General features: G+C 40.2%; 1 protein-coding gene across 1 annotated transcript in view; it reads right to left on the bottom strand.

Moving 5' to 3' along the window:
- Positions 1 to 137: 137 nt before the first annotated feature.
- Positions 138 to 20,293, bottom strand: part of Csnk2a1 (casein kinase 2 alpha 1) — a 41,948-nt gene continuing 21,792 nt past the window's right edge. The window contains 12 exon segments of the mRNA XM_006985503.4: positions 138 to 389; positions 391 to 461; positions 1,990 to 2,076; positions 3,010 to 3,158; positions 3,879 to 3,979; positions 6,202 to 6,303; positions 8,663 to 8,773; positions 11,688 to 11,771; positions 13,712 to 13,771; positions 15,121 to 15,171; positions 15,665 to 15,766; positions 18,047 to 18,158. Of these exon segments, the coding sequence (XP_006985565.2) occupies positions 318 to 389; positions 391 to 461; positions 1,990 to 2,076; positions 3,010 to 3,158; positions 3,879 to 3,979; positions 6,202 to 6,303; positions 8,663 to 8,773; positions 11,688 to 11,771; positions 13,712 to 13,771; positions 15,121 to 15,171; positions 15,665 to 15,766; positions 18,047 to 18,158 (1,102 nt within the window). The 3' untranslated portion in view covers positions 138 to 317.

Below are 20,293 nucleotides of genomic sequence, written 5' to 3'. Positions count from 1 at the left end.
GTTTATCTTTGTTCTTTAGTGGTGATGAACTGAATTTGGAAGGGGAGAAAAAATTTTGTCCATGAAATATTCCACCTGCAGGTAATTTTTCAGGGAATCCCCTGAGTTATGAAAAGTCCAAGTTTTTTTTTAAAAAAAAAAAAAAAAAGAAAAAAGAAAAAAGAAAAAAAAGAAAATCAGCCTATTATAATTTTTTTTTATGACTCAACTACTAAATCCACAAGCAACGGTTCAGACACGGTGCTTCTGAAGAGTTCTCACCCCTCCCAACCAGGCGCAAGCTGCATCAAGGAGAGGGTGGACTTCCCCACCTCTGCTCAGGCATCAGGAGATAGATGGGGGTCATTACTGCTGAGCGCCAGCGGCAGCTGGAACAGGCATCCCAAGGGAGTTGGCAGCAGCAATCACTGGTGAGCCTGCCAGAGGTCCAAGGGGTGAAGGGGTTGGCACTGAAGAGATCCCTGAAAGAACAGCCAACAGTGAGCCAGAGACACCAAGCGCTCCAATTGTAGCCAACAAACGTTCCATTCAACTTTCCCAAAAGTTAACACAAAATTCTTCATGACTTCTCTTGGCCACATATTTTGGCATACTTCAAAGTTTAATCTGTACAAATCCAAGTTAAAACGACATGTCCTAATCAATGAATTTAGCAGGCAGCTAACTGACAATTACACACAGATACCACCAGCAGCCTGTCTAGAAGCTCTCTGCTCTGCATCCCATCTTCTCACAGGATGACCTCTGCCTAGACGTGTGGTGAGCAGGCATTTGAAATGTGGCTACAAGAACTGGGGACTCAATACTACTTTTACTCAGTTTTCATTAAATAGCTGTGTGGGCAGTTTCTACCATACTGAACAGGACAGGACTTCAGCCAACTGTCAATCTACAACGGTCACTTAGTGGAGAAAGGTGAATTCTTGACTCTAAATTATGACTGTGATTTGGAATCTATTTCCATTTGATTTCTTCTCCATTTCTATTACAATTACATGTCAGCTTGCCCTCAATTAGCCAGTTCTGTCTCTCCCCTCCAAAAACAAGACTGCCCCCTATCTGTGGAGGATGTGTTCCAAGGCCCCAGGATGCCTGGAGAGTACCCAACATCACACACACACACACACACACACACACACACACACACACACACACACACACAGTTTTTTCTATATACATATATGTACAATAAAGATTAGTTTATAAACTAGGCAGTCATAAAATAATTTAACAAAAACTCTAACAAAAGTTCTATGAGTATGTTTTCTCTTGATAGATTCCAGACAAATTGTATTTTTAAATCATGAGTAAATAAAACTATGAATATGGGAGATTTTTGTACATGGTTCAAAATATAAAAGGCTTAAAGGAATATATAGTAAAAAATATCTTTGATATTCTTCAAATATCTTTGAAACTCTGTTTCAAAAAAGCAATTATAACAAACAAACATATACATTTCTTTGTTCTTCATGATTTGTTGGGAATTCAAGTCTCTGTAAGAAATTCTCTGTAGGGATACTGGAGTTTTGAAGGGAGACAATGTTGCTATCCTACTTACTACAAGTATTTCCAGAGTGTCTAGCAGCACAGATTATATACACCCAGTGACCAATTTTTGATCCCCAGGGGCATGTAGGATGCACCATTGCAAATCTAGGGTTGGGGAGGTGGGGAAGATAGATCCTTGGGGCTGTCTGGCCAGCTAATTGGTGGGTCCCAGGGAGACAGCCTGTGCTGTGGTACACATGCATACACTCAGGTAAACACACTCTTAACGACAAACAAAGTGGATTGCTCCCTAACAACCATTGCTGAGTGTGACCTCTGGCTTCCACACAATGCATGTCAATGTTCTTAGACCTACCAATGTAGACCATTTATAGAGAAGAAAAGGTATACAAGAAAAGCACAAAGAAGGAACTGAAACTAACTAAAAACAGTAACTTTCTTTTAAATGTTCTAAAGAGAATTTACCAATCAACCAACCTGACATCATATTGGCGCTGCTGACAGGTGTACTGCCCCCTGGCATGCTAGATGAACTCATTCGAGCCTGGTCCTTCACAACAGTGTCTAGAAAACAGGCAATAAGGTTAGGTTCTGTTCTGCTTGATGTACTAAACTAGTTGGGGAGAAATAAGAGTGACTACCTTCAATTGCTACCTTTAATTTATACTCTTTATCACTCCTAGAACATAAAGTGACAACTACTTTCACCATAAATCCAATAAATAGTGCATAATAAACAATTGGGCTGTAGACCTGTGGTTAAAAACCAAGTCTGAATACAATGGTAGGATGGTAAGTTAAATATCTATTATGGAGCTAAATTCAAAATGAAGATAGTTAAATGAATTTTTAATAGATATAATACAATCTAACCTGGCCAAGATAGCAATTCATAATCAGTCAATTGGTCCACCAGATGAGGAGAATGAGTAGGCCAAAGCTATTTGCTGTGTATAGCTTAGTGTTCTAAGCATAGACTTTACTCTTCATACCAGTCCCCATACAGGTTTTAGTTATAGGGGACTTGGCAACAGGGTACCAGACTAATTGGAAAACCAATGCACTATTCTTTAGGGAACAATCCAATGTTGAAACAAATAGCACGGTGAATCTAGTGGATGTTAGTATCATTTCACTCACAGAAGCATATTTGGCTATATACCTATAAACCTTAATGATTTATACAATAGTTAAGACTTGTAAACCTCACTGGCTCTCTCCAACAAATGAAACAGGTCAACACCTATTATATTCAACCAGGTCCAACCAGCCAATGGGAAATAGTAGAAAAATAAATGTCTATAGACAAGAATCTTTGCAACAATTTCTTTTTGTTTTGTTTTGTTTTTGGATAGATTCTTACTTTATAACCCAGCCTGGATTGAAATTTACTATGTAGTCCAATCTGACTTGGAACTTGTGGTGAACCTCTTACATAAATTCTCCTCTGCCTCATTTAGTCTGCTGGGCAGTGAAAGGCTACACAAGTGGACTCACAGAAGTAAGGATGCTCCATGGCCTCTCTTGCAGTGAGCCGTGACTGGTGGTCATATCGTAGGAGCTTGTCCAGAAAATCCAAGGCCTCAGGGCTAACAAGGTGCTGGTTTTCACTGTGGACAAAGCGTTCCCATCGCTTACGAGAGTGTCTGTAAGGCAAAATTAGAAATGAGAAATGGGACATGGAGTACAGAACCTAACAAAAGCAAAGAGGGATAAAATCCAAAGAACAGTCTTGTATCACTACGACACCACAGGGACAACTGTGGGATAACACCCACAGACAGACAGAAGCTAACTAACTGGTAACTGGAAATGAGTGTTGCACCAAGGAGAAACCCGGGGCTTCCCCCTTTGAAGAACCATTTTTAGGTTGTTAAATGATAAATTTATAATTTATACAAATAAACTGATGCAGCAGTCAGGTGGCTGAGCTAGTCAGTACTCCACTGCCCTGGAACTGTCAGCAAATCAGTCTATGTCTTTGTTTACAAAGTCCTGCCATTTAAGATGCAAATACCATCAGGAGAGACTCCGACGTTTGATTCAACTTGTTCTTCTCCTTAGTTCCCACATTTACTGAAACCCCTTCACAGGAACCTGCAACTAAAACCTTCACACTCAAGACTTTTCTATGTGAATTTATTTGGACAGATGGCCATTCAATCTGATGTTATCATTTGAGCTCAATCAGCATCCTCAGCACCAGATCAGACACCTTACACTTCTGGTAAAGAGAACAAGGCAATTTCCATGATCCAAAACGCCAAACCACAGACAGATTGTGTGTGTGTGTGTGTGTGTGTGAGAGAGAGAGAGAGAGAGAGAGAGAGAGAGAGAGAGAGAGAGACAGAGACAGAGAGACTTACCTGCCCAAGATATCGTTGAAACGTGGATCTAATTCAATGTTGTACTTGTCAATATAGTCATATAAATCTTCTGTTCCCAGAACCTTGGCTATCCTCACCAACTAATATTAAAGAAAAACAAAACCCACACAATAAGCATATTACATCACCAAATAAGAACTAATAATAAATGAATTAAATAAAAGGTACTAATATGCCCTATAAATAAATGTTACCTCTTAATGATTAATTCAAATTTTGGTGCGTAGCAGTTATTTCCTATAAAATCCCTAAGTCCACTCAATGTAAAAATGTCAGAAAAGAGGCCGGGCGGTGGTGGCGCACGCCTTTAATCCCAGCACTCGGGAGGCAGAGCCAGGCGGATCTTTGTGAGTTTGAGGCCAGCCTGGGCTACCAAGTGAGTTCCAGGAAAGGCGCAAAGCTACACAGAGAAACCCTGTCTCGAAAAACCAAAAAAAAAAAAAAAAAAAAAAAAAAAAAAATGTCAGAAAAGGCCAACTACTTCGCCTGTATTTTTCTTCCCTTGAAAGCCCCTGATAGTCTTTATGCCTTATCACAACTAAAATGATGATGGCTCTTCTTTTGGAGCTTGTCACACTTTTGTATTTACATTATTATAGTCAATTGCTTTTACTGCTGGATTTGCCTATAGACAGACAATGAGCTATTTGAAGGTATTCCTCTTCACCTCTATATCCCTTCAGTTCTGTATGGCACTTGACACAAAGCTGTAACTTCCCAGGGGGTTGTGTTTAGTTAAAGGTATCTTTTTTTTTTTTTTTTTTTTTTGGTTTTTCGAGACAGGGTTTCTCTGTGTAGCTTTGCGCCTTTCCTGGGACTCACTTGGTAGTCCAGGCTGGCCTCGAACTCACAGAGATCCCCCTGGCTCTGCCTCCCGAGTGCTGGGATTAAAGGCATGCGCCACTGCCGCCCGGCAGTTAAAGGTATCTTAAAGCAAAAAAACAAACAAAAAACTGCCCATTATGCTGAATGGCATGATGTGGCAACACACACCTTTAATCCCAGCACTGGGGGTGGGGGTGGGTGCAGAGGCAGGCATATTTGAGTTACAAGCCAGCCAGGGCAACATAGAGATACCCTGTCTCAAAAAACAAAATAAAATGTTTGCCGGGCGGTGGTGGCACAAGCCTTTAATCCCAGCACTCGGGAGGCAGAGCCAGGTGGATCTCTGTGAGTTTGAGGCCAGCTTGGGCTACCAAGTGTGTTGCTAGAGTTTTCCGCCTTGCCCACAGTCAGGACAAATCTTTGTCACCCGCCAGTCCCACAGCCGCTCAGACCCAACCAAGTAAACACAGAGACTTATATTGCTTACAAACTGTATGGCCGTGGCAGGCTTCTTGCTAACTGTGCTTATAGCTTAAATTAGTCCATTTCCATAAACCTTGCCACGTGGCTCATGGCTTACCAGCATCTTTACATGCTGCTTGTCCTGGCGGTGGCTGGCAGTGGCTCCTTCTGCCTTCCTGTTCTTTCTTTTCTCCTCTCTGTTAGTCCCTCCTATACTTCCTGCCTAGCCACTGGCCAATCAGTGTTTTATTTATTGACCAATCAGAGCAGTTTGACATACAGACCATCCCCCAGCACAGCCAAGTGCAGACCATCTCAGACACCTGCACTCAGGCCCATGGTCCTAATCATCCTCTATGCGGACCTGCTGGGTAACGCCACAAAGAACCCAAGAAGGGCTCCCACAGGACATACAGAACATCCCACAGCACAAGTGAGTCCCAGGAAAGGCGCAAAACTACACAGAGAAACCCTGTCTCGAAAAAGAAAAAAAAAGAAAAGAAAAGAAAAAGAAAAAAAAAATGTTTACTGTGCCCAAAGGGAACTAGGCATTGATTATCCTATTATCATTAGTTCTCTTGGTTCCTTGAATTTTAAGGGGCAAGTATAATTAGTTCAAAGTACCATCTACATTTCTATTGATATACAAATATATACATCTAAACTCAATTTATATGGAGAAAATGACCAGAGTACTATTAAATATAAGCCAACACATGGAAGAAAATATTTCTAAAAGAGATCTATTTTTATTTTATGTGTATGAGTGTTTTGTCTACATGTATGTAGGACACGGACTCAGAGACCCACATACCCACATACCCTTTGCCTCCCAGGTGCTAGGACTAAAGGAATGCAAAACCCAGGTGGGTTTTTAATTTTTAAACATTGTAACCCAGGCTGGTTTGAAGTTCACCTTGTAACCCAGATCCACTGAAGTTTCTTATAAGTTTGCAGATCTAGCCATCTTTATACTAGGTCAGTAAATTTCTTAATGGGAGTAACAAGTTATTACCTGATCATAATTGTCATGTCCATGGAAAAATGGCTCCTTCCGGAAGATCATACTTGCCAGCATACAACCCAAACTCCACATATCCAAACTATAATCATACATCTGCATTAAAGAAAGCATTGTTATCATATCAATTCCCAGGCTTGTCACTTCCAGATACAAAACAGACATTTAAAAAAGTATTTTAAAAATTACTTCACTCATAGTGAAACACCAATAACACATTCATGTACCCCTTTTCAGTCTTTTTATGGTTTCTTTCACCCAGTTATTGGCTTGGTTTGTTTGTTTGTTTTTTTCAGTACTGGGGATCAAACCAATGTATTAGGCTACATTGTCAACCCTTCTTTCAACCCAGTTTTATGTTTCCCCAAAGACTTATTTTTAATTATGTGTATTTGTGTACAGGGTACAGGGTGAGTGGAGTATGCGCACGAGTGAAATTACCCACCTCTCAATCAAGGGCACTGGATTTCCTAGAGCTGGAGCTATAGGTGGCTATGAGAACCTAACTTGGGTCTCCTACAAGAACAACATGTACTCTTAACTTCTGAGTCATCTCGCTTCCTCAACTCAGTTTTAAAACAAATTGTAATACTACTCTGAACTGCTTTCTTCACTTGCATAAGAAAACCTGCAATTTTTACTATGTGAAGAAATCCAAGGATCCCCTTAAGAGAGAAGGCCTACCCAACCTCGTTACCTCTTTGAAATGGCACCACTGCACAGCCCTGGCTGTCCCAGAACTCACTATGCCTTTCTTACTGTACTTGAACTCAAAGGGAGCTGCCTGCCTCTGCCTCTTGAGTTCTGGGATTAAAAAGCACATACCATTACACGCTACCATGACTGGCAAGGTTACATTCTTTAGAATTCTAGAGATGGAACTTTTAGGGTACAGCCTGAAACTTTAAGGCATCTGACAACAGCTCAGAACCTCAGAAAGGATAGGTATGGAAAGTGTCTCCTAAGGAATTCTAAAATACTGGGTAAATCTTTTTTTCCCATTTGAAAAAAAAAAAAACCAAAAACAAAACAAAAACTTATTTTGGGGCTGGAGAAACAGCTCAGTGGTTAAGAGCACTGACTACTCTTCCAGGGGGCCAAGTTAGAGCCCAAGTACCCCCATAGCTGCTCACAAAAAGACCTCTAAAACTAGTTTCAGGGAATCCAATGCCCCCTTCTGACCTCCACAGGTACCAGGCACAAATGTGATATTCAAGATTTACAATCGAGCAAAGCACTCATAAACATAAAATTAAATAAATTTAATATATATCTATACATACACACACATATATTTAAAAAAAAAAGATTTTTGTTTTGTTTTAAAGATTTATTTATTTATCTATTTATCTATCTATCTATTTATTTATTATGTATACAGTGTTCTGCTTACATGCATGCTTGCGGGCCAGAAGAGGGCACCAGATCCCATTATAGATGGTTGTGAGCCACCATGTGGCTGCCGGGAATTGAACTCAGGACCTCTGGAAGAGCAGCTGGTGCTCTTGCCATCTCTCCAGCCCCTTTGTTTTGTTTTTTTGAGACAGGGTTTCACTGTGTAACAACCTTGGCTATCCTGGAACTAATTTGCTTTGTAGACCAGGCTGGCCTTGAACTCACAGAGATCCGCCTGCCTCTGCCTCCCGAGTGCTGGGATTAAAGGTGTGCGCCACCACCTCGAGGCTTTAAAAGCCTGTAATTGTAATTATGCATGTTTTGCCTGTGTGTATGTATTGTCATGTTGTAATTGTATGTTTATGCATGTTTTGCCTGTATATGTGTGTGTGTGTGTACTGCCTATGTACCAGTGTTTGCAGAGGACAGACTAACCAATTGTTGGGAGCCACATGTGAGTGCTAGGAATTGCACCCAGGTCCTCTGCAAGAGTAGTGCTCTTAACTTCTGAGCCATCTCTCCCATCTGCCTTTTTTCCATTTTGGGAACAAGGTCTTATATTGTAACTCAAGGCAGACATCAATCTTGTGGCAATTCTCTTGCCTCAGCCTTCCAAGTGCAAGGATATCAGTGTGAACCACCAAGTCTGGAAGATGTGTGCGTGCGTGCGTGTACACTCTTTACATTTGAGACTCAAGTTAGGAGATCTACAGACTTTTTTCTCATCCTTCTGTTTAAAAGAGTGTCTCATGTAGTCCAGGCTGGCCTTGAACTCATCCTTCTGCCTCTATCTCCTAAAAGCTGGATTACAAGTTATGCACAAAATACCTTCCGGCTCAAGAGGATCTCTTATTGGGTATCTTCTGGTTTTGCTTTGGTAAATTTAGGACCATAATTTAACATTACCACACACAAACAAAACAAGTTACAGAAGACTTTACCTAAAAAAGGACAGCTACGGATATAATAAATGGCTTGCTCAAAGCACAAACTGACATTTCTGCAAATTCTGCACAAAATAAGCACAGGAACAGCACCGTACTTTCCATTCTCTTCTTACCTGATAATCTACAAGTAGCTCTGGACCTTTGAAGTATCGGGAAGCAACTCGGACATTATATTCTTGGCCAGGATGATAAAATTCAGCTAAGCCCCAGTCTATTAGCCTTAGCTGAAAGAAAAAACAAAACAAAACAAACTCCAACGTGTCACATATAATTACAGCATCTTCAAAGTATTCACTCTGACACTTGTCAGAACTTTGCAAAATCGCTGCTTTTTCATTTTAGCTATTCTGCTATAACATGTCAGCACTCTGCCCAGACCCTGTTCGCCATCTTCAGAGAAGAGGTCTGCGAACACCACAGGATGTGAAGATTCTCTTCCCCGACTTCATTTCCTTCTCTTTCTATCTCAGCTCTACACATGCTGCTGTCCTAGCATGCCACATTGTGATGTTACGATCTGAATGCACACACATTGTTTTTCATCCATGGTTTCTGTCTAATTTCCACAATACCTGTATTTTCTAAGTTTCTAAAATGATAAACATACTTTTTGGTACAGTTTTGCCATTTTTTTTTGTGTGCTGGTCTTTGATCCTAGAGCTTCCTAGGTACTAAGCTCCATTCCTAGCCTGAGTTCTGGCACAGTGTAGGCCTCAGAGAGCAAATTCTCCCTTGTGTATTCATTTTGCCCATTCCTTTCTCCTGAAGGTAAGCAATAGAAACTAAGTTTCTCTTTCCTACCCTGGATCACAGAAACTTGTATGAAAACGTGTTTTGGCAGATCATATATGAAGATACCCTTTCCAAATGGGTCTTGTATCACGTCTGGGAAGAATGTGAAAAGACCAGTCTTGCTTGTTTCCCACCGAGCCCACTACATTCTACTTAGCTGTTCACACTTCATCACACTTATTACAATAAAAAACCACAGGGTAGAGCTCTAGGAGTTTCTGGACAGTTATGTGGCAGTTCCTGGAAGGCAGTGTGCTGGGAGACGGCATGGAAGCTCTGCACAACTCCCCACAAACCTTGCCCTCAGCGTCTCTTCATCTGTTGTCATTTGTAATATCATTTGAACAAATCAGTAAATCTACTCACGTAATTCTGAAATGTTCTAGCAAATTGAACCAGAGAAGGATTTGTGTAAAAAAGTAATAACCAACTGTTCCAAAGTGCAGATAAAACAACCTGGGGCTTGTAGCCAGCATTTGAAAGGGAAGAAGGGGAAGCCTTAGGAATCTGATATGATATCTAGGTAGTCAATGCTACAACTGAATCAAATTAGAGGATATTATGCTGGTGTCTGTTCTAGAATATAGCTTACTCAGGGAGAGAAATTCTTTTTCTTCTTGAAATATACTTATTTCTTACATTGTATTGCTGTGTCTACTCCAGTACTCTCAAAGCTGTCACTTTTCCAATGGAACCATATAGTACATTCTTCTACACTGTGCTGGCTTGTTTCAGTTTAACTTGACACAAGCTAGAGTATTTTGGGAAGAAGAAACCTCAATTGAGAAAATGCCCCAACCAGACTGGCAGGCAGGCAAGCCTGTGTTGCACTATCTTAATGGTAGGTAGCAGGCTGAGCAAGCCATGACCGAGCAAGGCCAATAAGCACCATTCCTCCACGGCCTCTACCTCAGCTCCTGTCCTCCAGGTTCCCTTAGTGATGGACTGTGCTGTGGAACTAACCCTAAATAAACACTTGTTTTTGGTCATGGTTTTTAATCACAGCAACAGAAACTCTAACTAATTACAACATATCCCTTATCTAAAACTAAAGTATCTTCTATAATCTGTCATTGCATACTCCCTGATCCCTCCATCCTTCTTTCCCTTTCCAAAACCTCTCTGAAACAGGGTCTCACTATATAGACCTAAGCTGGCCTTGAACTCAAAACAATCTCCTGGTCCAGACTCCAAAGTATTGAGACTGCTTGCGTGATGGCTTTAGCTACCACACTTGACTGAAATACATTTATCTATTAGAGATAAGCATTTTTGTCTGCTTTGTTCATTCATATACCTCCAGCGTCAAAGAACCTATTACAAGGAATGTGTTGGGAAATGTATTAACTAGGCACCTAAATTCCCTAAGACTACAACAGTCATCACTGTGTAAGAGGTGGATTTGGGCAATTTAAAATCTTAATGTCAGGAATGAGAAGATAGCTCAGTCAAAGTGCTTGCCATAAAAGGATATAAACCTGAGTTTTAACCTCAGCACACATACACAAAAACAACACCAGGCAAGGCAGCACAAATGTGTAATCACAGCATTGGGGAAGTAATGGCAGGTGGAACGACCTATGCAGCTCACTGACCAGCTACCAAATTAGCGAGCCCTAGGTGCCAATAAGAAATCCTGTCTCTAGTCGGGCGGTGGTGGTGGTGGTGGTGGTGGTGGTGCACTCCTTTAATCTCAGCACTCGGGAGGCAGAGGCAGGCGGATCTTTGTGAGTTCGAGGCCAGCCTGGTCTACAGAGCGAGATCCAGGAAAGGCGCAAAGCTACACAGAGAAACCCTGTCTCGAAAAACCAAAAAATAAATAAATAAAAAAATAAAAAATCCAGCCGGGCGGTGGTGGCGCACGCCTTTAATCCCAGCACTCGGGAGGCAGAGCCAGGCGGATCGCTGTGAGTTCGAGGCCAGCCTGGGCTACCAAGTGAGCTCCAGGAAAGGCGCAAAGCTACACAGAGAAACCCTGTCTCGAAAAACCAAAAAAAAAAAAAAAAATAAAAAAATAAAAAATCCTGTCTCAAAAAAAAAAAAAAAAAAAACCCAAAACAAACAAACAAGCAAACAAATGCCAAAGATGACTCCAAAGGAAGAAAATCCAAGGTTGAAACACATATTTGAACATACACACATTTGGTAGACTGCTTGTGTAGCATGCAGTTCAACACCCAGTATCACATAAACTGGGCATGGAGGCTTACTTATTTCAATCAACTGCCAAGTATTTATCAAGTATCTAACAGGTACTAAAGCCTAAGATAGACAATAGAGATAAAGTGTTCAAAATGGACTGCTAACTCCATCCTATTTATAAAAGAAGTTTGACTATGACTTTACCTTTCTGTGCTCATGATCAATCATGACATTATGGGGTTTCACATCTCTGTGCATAATCCCCATGCTGTGACAATAATCCAGGGCCTGCAAGAAAGAAAAATTTCTTACATGAGTCATTGTTTTAAGTTGTTTTTCTTCTAGCCTCACAACAATCTAGAGGATCAGGATTAGGACAGTCACTCTCAGCTATTCTTCAAGTCCTGGTTCTCATAGTCAAATACACTCAGAGATCTAATAGTCAAGCTACAAAATCATCTCATCTCTCTCTTTGAAAGGCAGGGTCTTGCTAATGTTGTAGCCCAGGCTACTCTTAAACATCTGTCAACATGCCTGCCTCAGCCTCCTGAGTGCTGGGATGATAGGTATATGCTGTTCTTCATTTCAGCATCCTTTCTCTTCAGAAAGAATCAAAGCGTACAGCAACTGCACAACTTCGTACCCAAAACCTAAATTATTTCTATGAACACATTCCCCTCAGAAGAAAATTAGCCTACCAACACTATTTAAAGAACAGTAATTTCTTCAGGAGCTGAGAGGCGGGAGTGTGAATCACCAACTGCCTGTTTGTATGAGTGTTTTATCTGCACACAACTATGCCTATGTGTGTACGTATCATCCATGGCTATTCTCTTGCAATAACAGCAGAGTTGAACAGCAGGACAAAGACTTCAGCTCTATAAAGAAATTTGTCAACTCCTGACCTAGGTCATCTAGTATATGAATCTGAATATAGTTCGTAAGTTTAAGTTAAAGTGAATGGAGCAACACACCTTTGAGTTTGTCAATCCTGGCCTTTAGTCAACCAATGCCATTAGCTAAGTTCTTGTTTTTCCTGAAGGACAACCTGGGATTCTAGTTTGCAGGACTGGGCAAATATATCTACAGCTTTAAGTCCTGCTTTCCACTTGAGCCAATGGAAGATCAGATGTCTCTGCAGGTATAATCTTTTGATGCTATTTTTTTGGGGGGGAGGGAGAGGAGAAACAGTGTTTCACTATGTAACTCTGGCTGGCCTAAAACTCACTCTATAGACCAGACTGGCCTCAAAACCATAGAGTTCTGCTTGCCTCTGCCTCCCAAGTGCTGGGATCAACAGCATGTACAAACATGCCTACCTTTCTTTTGATACTTTTAAATCTAAAACAGCTGGCATGATATTAACCTATGATTAATAAGAAACTTTAGCCAACTCTAAGCAGGTCTTTCCTTATAAAGCTGACTTTGTAACTACTGAGTGGCAAGATAATTTGTGATCTCACTTTAGAAATCAAAGTCCACTAGTAGTCAGCAATCTACAAGAAGAAATTAACAGTCTTTAGAACAATAACCCTCTGAGGCAGAGTTCAATAATCTTTTTTTTAATCTTGTTTGTTTCTTGATAGTCTCACTCTGTAGCCCAGGCTGGCCTCGAACATGGGGCAGTCCTCATACTGGGATTACAGGAAGGCCTGCACCTCCAGGCCAGCATCATTTGTTGAATCCTAAGTAAAATAAAGTATATCAGCAGCCAGTGCATTTAAAAAAAAAAAAAAAAAAAAAAAAAAGAGTTGTTTTCACACTGTCATTTTCACTCCCAGTTTTCTTTAAGGCATTCTAGGGCTGGGGATACAGCTAATTGGTAAAGTACCTGTTTGGCATGCATCACAGAATAAAAACTGAAAAAAAAAAAAAAAAAAGGCATTCCAAAGTTGGGCGCAGTGGGTCCTAACTGTGAGTCCCAGAATGTGGGAGGCTAGAGCAGGAAGATCGTCAAGAGAGACCACCCTGGACTGGACTGTCTTGTAAGTTGTAGGCCAGCCTTGCTTAAGAGTCCCTGTTGCATAAAACCCACATGTTCTAATTATAAGTTCTATTGCACCCCATTTCATTACCAAGACTTTACCCAAGGGTCTAATACTAAACACAGTTTACAACTACTGCTGAAGCTCCCTGATTTGAGTACACATTACAAAGATAATCCCCTGGTTCTTCTACCATCAAATAAAACTTTTTGACAAAGCAAAGACCAATTTACAGTTACTTACTTTTAGAATTTCATACATGTAAAATCGAATGTCATAGTCTGTTAATGTCTGGTACAATTGCTGTTAAAGAAAAATGAAATTATTTAAGCTATAAAGCAATGCTAAGATGACAATTTTCTCATCCTAATTAAGAGTAATTTCAACTAAGAACTGGCTCATTAAGATTTGTTTTTCAAATGTTCTCTACCTCTCCACCAAAAATTCACTTTCAAGTGACTCTTGGAGTCTTCACCTCTACATGAAAAGGTAAAGAATAACCTAACACATATTGAAGCTATAATGGAATGTTGGAACCTACTTATACATGATTGACACGACATGCACTGATACACTTTTACAACCTAGGGTTTTCTTTTTTGTTTGCCTTCTCACTCTCTTCAAAGGCATTTTGGTAGACAACCTCCATAGTAGTGAAATGCCCCTTCTTGTGCCTGCACACTTGGTACTATCATCACCAGTGGGTATAAAAATGTGAAAAAAGATTTGCTAAGCCAATTGAACAGAACCATTCCAGTCTCTGGTAACCATACACTCTGCAAACATCTGCAATATAACTTTTCCAGTTTCTCAAAAGGCTGCAAATTATTACATCTAATTACTTTTAAATGGTGAGTGGCAATCTCTGACAGTTTGAGTTTATCATTCTGATTCTAAAATAGTTTTTCTTTTCTTTTTTCAAGCAAATTAAACCATCTGTTTAGTGATAGTAACATTCCTGATACTGGACTTACACAAAGGCAAGTCAAACACTATTAAATGTGCACTTGAGGAAAGCACTACATTCTTCAGTTATATCAGAATAGAGAACTGTTTGAATAAGTAGGCCACTCGAGAATCTGTATTCAGAGATATGTATTGTACATGTTTGTGTTATAGTAAAATCTTACATGACCTTTTCTCATTATCTTTTATGATCCATACCCCAGGGGAGTACAGCTCAATGATAGATGAATTACCAGGCACTTTAAACTCTCAAGACCTGGGTTCAATATCCAACAGAATGAGAATAAGGAAACAGAGTAATAGCCTAAAGTTCCTAAGATCTGAAGGAATTTGCATGTAGTCCCTACTAATATAGAAACAATTTATTCTTTCTTGACCTTTGCTGCCTAAAGTCAACATGTACTGTCACCATAACTAGTCTGGACACCAGTAGAAACTGTTCAATCAATGATAAATGTGGTAAAATGTAAATGCACTCACTAGTTGTTCAAAGAGCACTAAACAAACACAAACGTAACTATCCAGACATGGAAAACAAGAGTACTATTTGTAGCACTGATCAATCTAGGGGCAACACACTCTTTTTAAAACAAGCAAAAAGCAGGCTCTTTTTATACTGTCATGCCCAAAAGACTATGTATAATACAAAAATCTAGTAGTTTGAAATGGTTTCTTATGGATGATACCTTGAAGTCTGTGTTGTTTACATGTTCAAAAACCAAGGCGGGCGTTCGTGACTAAGGGAAGAAAAAGAAAAGATATTAGTACTGTCCCTGGCAGCTTTAGTTTTCAGCTTGTGGCCTTTGTGTGGGAAATGTGGCAGTCTTTGCTGCAGTAGTAAGAAAACGTGTCCACTCTGATCATTAGCACACTTAGGTTATTTTTGGAAGGATTTTGAAGAAATCTCCCAAGGCTCTAGGGGACCCAACAATATTTCTATTACCCACCGGCTCTGGGCCTAGGTTTGCAGATTGGATTTATACATTTGGTTTTTAGTGTTATCAATCTCCTAGGCTAGAATAACAGACTTTGTGTGTGTGTGTGTAAAATGTATTCGTATGTTTTAAGTTTCTTCTTTCATAGCAGGACCTAAGCTGGTTAAACATCTAACCTATTTAGAACATTTAAAGCAATCTTTAATGGTGGGGTAGTGAAAACAGAACAACTAAGTTGTACTGGGGGTCCAACACCCTGAGCCCTGCTCGCCTTGCTAACAGCTACTATACTCACCACAGGGTCTTTTACAATGTCTGCAAGTGTGATAATGTTGGGGCCGCCTCTCAAATTCTCCAAAATCTTTATTTCACGCTTAATTTTCTTCTTTTTTACTGGCTGAAATGGTAAAAGTATATTAGCACACACACGTATTTCTGAGTACATCTCACAGCTACTGTAACACAAACGGCTTCTATATGAGCTTCCTGAAGAAAGGAAATGTACAAGACTTCTCAGAACTCCCAGCACTATCAGGTACTCTGCAGATACTTAAAAGTATCTACTCCAAAGACCAGATATCCACAGAATTATTATTTAGTTTCAATTTAATTGCAGTATGTCACACTTTAAAACCTTGTAAGCCACCAGTTAAAATGGCAACACAGTAGATCTTTTTAAACAAAAAATCTTTTAATGGGGCCACCCAGCCTTTAACGGCACTTGCCACTACCACTGCTGTGCTGATCCTCTGAGAGTCATCCTAAGTCCATATGACGGAAAGCAAAAATCAACTCTTCCAAGTTGTCTTCTGACCCCCAAAGATCCACAAAATAAGTAAATAATGTTAAAATAAAGCTTTTAATGCATTATAATAAGGGGGGAAATCTTTCTCATTCCTTCCTGCAGTCTCCCTATAGCCCAGGTGGCTTCAAATTCATAGGTGGCTTTGCATCTTGAATATACTTTAAAGGAATGCAATTTCTTTTAAAACAGCTAATAGCTAGAACTAACAGTTTTTGTGTTTTTAGGTGTGTGTGTGCTTTTGTTTTGCCTGTGGACTCCAGTTAAAAAAATTGTGAGATGCCGGGCGGTCGTGGCACATGCCTTTAATCCCAGCACTCAGGAGGAAGAGGCAGTTGGATCTCTGTGAGTTCGAGGCCAGCCTGGTCTACCAAAATTTGTGAGACAAGAAAAATGCTACAAATGAAAAGTGTTTGGGAATTTCTGCTTCTCAGTAGCAACAGACACTTCTGTGGCAAGGAACGATGAGCTGAGTCCCCAGTGTAATATAACACAGCAGGCAGTGCATTAATCAATAGAAGTTGCATATTGACAACCCACTGGCTAAATCTGACTTATGTAATATTTCAAAAACCTTAAGCAAAAGTTTATTTATTTTTAAAATGTTATGTGTATGGGTGTTTTGATTGCATGTACGTCTGTGTACCACGTGTATTCCTGATCTCCTCAGAGGTGATAAGAGGGTATCAGATTCTCTGGAGAGCAGTCAGTGCCCTCAACCACTGAGTCATCTCTCCAGTCTTCTAGAGTTAACATTTAAAGTATCAGATTATGTAAATATTGTTTCCTAAATTCTCTTTGCAAAAGAAAGCATAAGAGACACTAGACTTGCACTGCTACATGGCACTAGTCAGCTGTAGCTAAGAAACAACCACCTCCTTTTCTTTTGTTGGGGAGGGTGTGCGTGGGTGCATGTGCATGGATACATGTGTGTCAATACTGGGCATCTCTTCAATTGCTTCTCCACTACATTTGTTACAAATGTTATATAACCTTGATTTACTTTTAATTAAGTTCAAAGCACAACACAGGGAGAGTTGAACCATGTGGGTTCTAGAGACTAAACAGGTTGTCAATTTTGGCAGCATGCACCTTTACCTATTGGACCATCTTGCTAGTGTTCTACCTTATACTTTGAGACAGGGTCTTTTTATCTCTCTCATTAAATCTGAAGCTTACTGAGTGATTAGCCTGCCTGGCCAGAAAGTCCCAGACATACTCAAGCCTCTCAATTTCCAGTACTGGAATTACAGGCACACACAGCCATCTCTGGCTTTTTAGGTGGTTACTAGGGATCTGAACCCAGGTCCTCAGACTTGCACAGCCAACACTTTACTGAGTAATGTTCCCAGCTGTTATTGTTTCTTTCTCCATTTCTTGTAGCACTAGGAATCAAACCCAAGGCCTGATCCACTTTAAGCAAGCATTCTACCACTGAGTCACATGCCTAGACCATTCCTTTTTCTGATGAAGCATGTGCTTCCAGGCTTGTCTTACTCCTTACCATTCACATAGCTGAATGGAGATGGTGATACCACATTAGGTGCACCTGCTTCCTTCCTTATTCTTACAAAGCAAAGGTAATGATTCGCTTATTTAAAAAAAAAAAAAAAGCATAAAACGAACTGAAATGGATATTAGGTAAGACTTGGGGGAAGAGGAGCCTCTTCGGCCACATTCTAACCATCTCTTCTCTTGCTTTAGGTCTGATCTGGTAAGCTAGTATTGGGTGTTCTGTTGACTTCAGAGAATGTAATAGGCAGACTAAATTACTGGGGGGAAAAAATCTTTCAAGTGACATGTATAAAAAGGCATCTGTATGGATAGATGCCACATTCCAAATAAGTTTGACATTATTTCTCCTCTTGTACTCACCTTGAGAATTTTAACAACAACTTTTTCATTATTTGTGATGTTGATGGCTTCAAACACTTCACTGTATTTGCCCCTGCCTAATTTTCGAACAAGCTGGTAGTCATCTTGATTTCTGTGGGTAAAAACAAAGTGACAATGATTTCAAAATATCAAATTCAACTTGTAAAGCTCTATTTTTGCCAGGCATGGTGGAACATGCTTATAAGTCCAGCACTTGGCAGGTGAACACAGGAAGATCTGCATTCAAAGTCATCCTGGGCAATTTACAGAAAGCTTATTGAAGAAAGGAAGAGAAGCAAAACACACACACACACACACACACACACACACACGAAAAGAGAAATAAAGAGACAGACAACTCTTATTACCAGCAGAAGTATTACAAGTAAGAGATATTTCAAATGTTACATAAACAACAAATCTGGGCCAATTAAAACTATGTGTGTAGCAAATAGGATTTGGGGATATGACTCAACTGATAGAGTGCTGACCTAGCATACACGTGGCCCTGGGTTCAAACCCCAGAACCATGTAAACAGACATGGTACACACCTATATTCTTAGCATTCAGGAGGTAAAGTGGATTGAAGTTCAAGGTCATCCTCAATTACATAGTTCAAAGCTAGCATGGGTTGCATAAGATTCTGTCTCAATAAGCATTAAAAAGAAACAGAATTATTATTATTATTTTTTTGTTTTTTTTCAAGACAGAGTTTCTCTGTGTAGCTTTGGAGCCTGTCCTGGAACTCACTCTGTAGACCAGGCTGGCTCCACAGAGATCCTCCTGCCTCTGCCTACTGAGTGCTGGGATTAAAGGCGTGTGGCGCTGCCGCCGACACCACCACCCAGCTGAAAAAGAATTATTATTATTAAGCTTTTTTCAAGTATTATTTCAAATCTCCCACTATTCCTATTCCTGATCTAATGGCACAGTACACATGGCTAGTTTGTATTGAGATTTAAATATGTTTGTTTCCAAAAGCACACTACTTTCCCTTCAGTAACTGACTTGTATATATTCTTGCTTCATACTAGCTGGTCCAATATTGGCACTGAACTCAACAAATGATCTACAACTATTACAGTTCAACTATACCTGGTAGCAGCCCTTTCTTATCAAGCCTCTTTGTCTACAAGTGGATTCCAAATATGTATGTTTGATCTCTCAACTGTCCTTCAGGACAAGACCTGACATTTAATAAAGCTTGCAACCACATCAGAAATAGTGAACCTGCTGAGGAAGAATCCTTTTGTACATTGTAAAGACTTGTCACTTCAATTTGTTTAATAAAACACTGATTGGCCGACAGCCAGATGAAAAGTACAGGTGGGGCAATCAAACTGAGGATGCTGGGAGGAAGAAGGGCAGAGTCAGAGAATCATCAGCAGACTCAGGAGAAGCAAGATGGGCATGTCGTGCTAAGAGAAGGTACCAAGCCACGTAGCAAAGTGTAGATAAGAAATGTGGGTTAATTTAAATGTAAGAGTTAGCTAGTAACAAGCCTGATCTCTTGGCCAAGCATTTATAATTAATATATAAGTCTCTGTGTCAGTTATTTGGGAGTAAGCAGTTGGGACAGGAAAACTGTGCCTACAGAACCAGAGGTTCCATGTTTACCCACACTCTGCTAACTAATAAGGACATTAGAGGTCATAGGCAGAGTAAAGAATAAGGCAGATGTTAATACTTTTCCTCATCCCCTGCTGCCTACGTGAGGCCCTTGCTCTAACCAACAATAAACACGGTTCCTTCAGGAGGCCTGGCCGGTTACAGGGGTCTACAAATGTAATCCCAGGACTTAGGAGGCTCAGGAAGGGGACTGGCAAGCCTGGTCTATAAAGTGAAAGCTCGCCACAAAAATAAGCAAGCAAGCAACAACAAACCAGTAAGGCCTAATTCCACCAGGTATGGTAATGTATGCCTATACCTAGCTATTTGGGAACCTCCTGAGGCAGGAGGTTCACAAATTTTGGGCCTGCTTGGGTCACAGAGTGAATTCAAAGCTAGCCTGTTTAACTTATAGAAACTATCTCAAAAGAAAAAAAAAAAATGAAGTGGAGCTGGTGGCACATGCCTGTAATATCAAATCCCAACACCTGGGAGGTAAAGGCAGGAGGATCAGGAGTTCAAGGTCATCCTTAGTGAATGAGAATCTATCCCCAAAATACCAAAAAATAAAAAAATTAAAAAGAAGCTAGAGAGATGAATTAGTGGTTAAGAGCACTTCTTACAGAGGACCCAGCTTC

Source organism: Peromyscus maniculatus, chromosome 4, assembly GCF_049852395.1.
Source record: "Peromyscus maniculatus bairdii isolate BWxNUB_F1_BW_parent chromosome 4, HU_Pman_BW_mat_3.1, whole genome shotgun sequence".
NCBI classification, from domain to species: Eukaryota; Metazoa; Chordata; class Mammalia; order Rodentia; family Cricetidae; genus Peromyscus; species Peromyscus maniculatus.
Note: the sequence above shows the minus strand (reverse complement) of the source record. Positions and strands in the feature narration are given on the sequence as shown.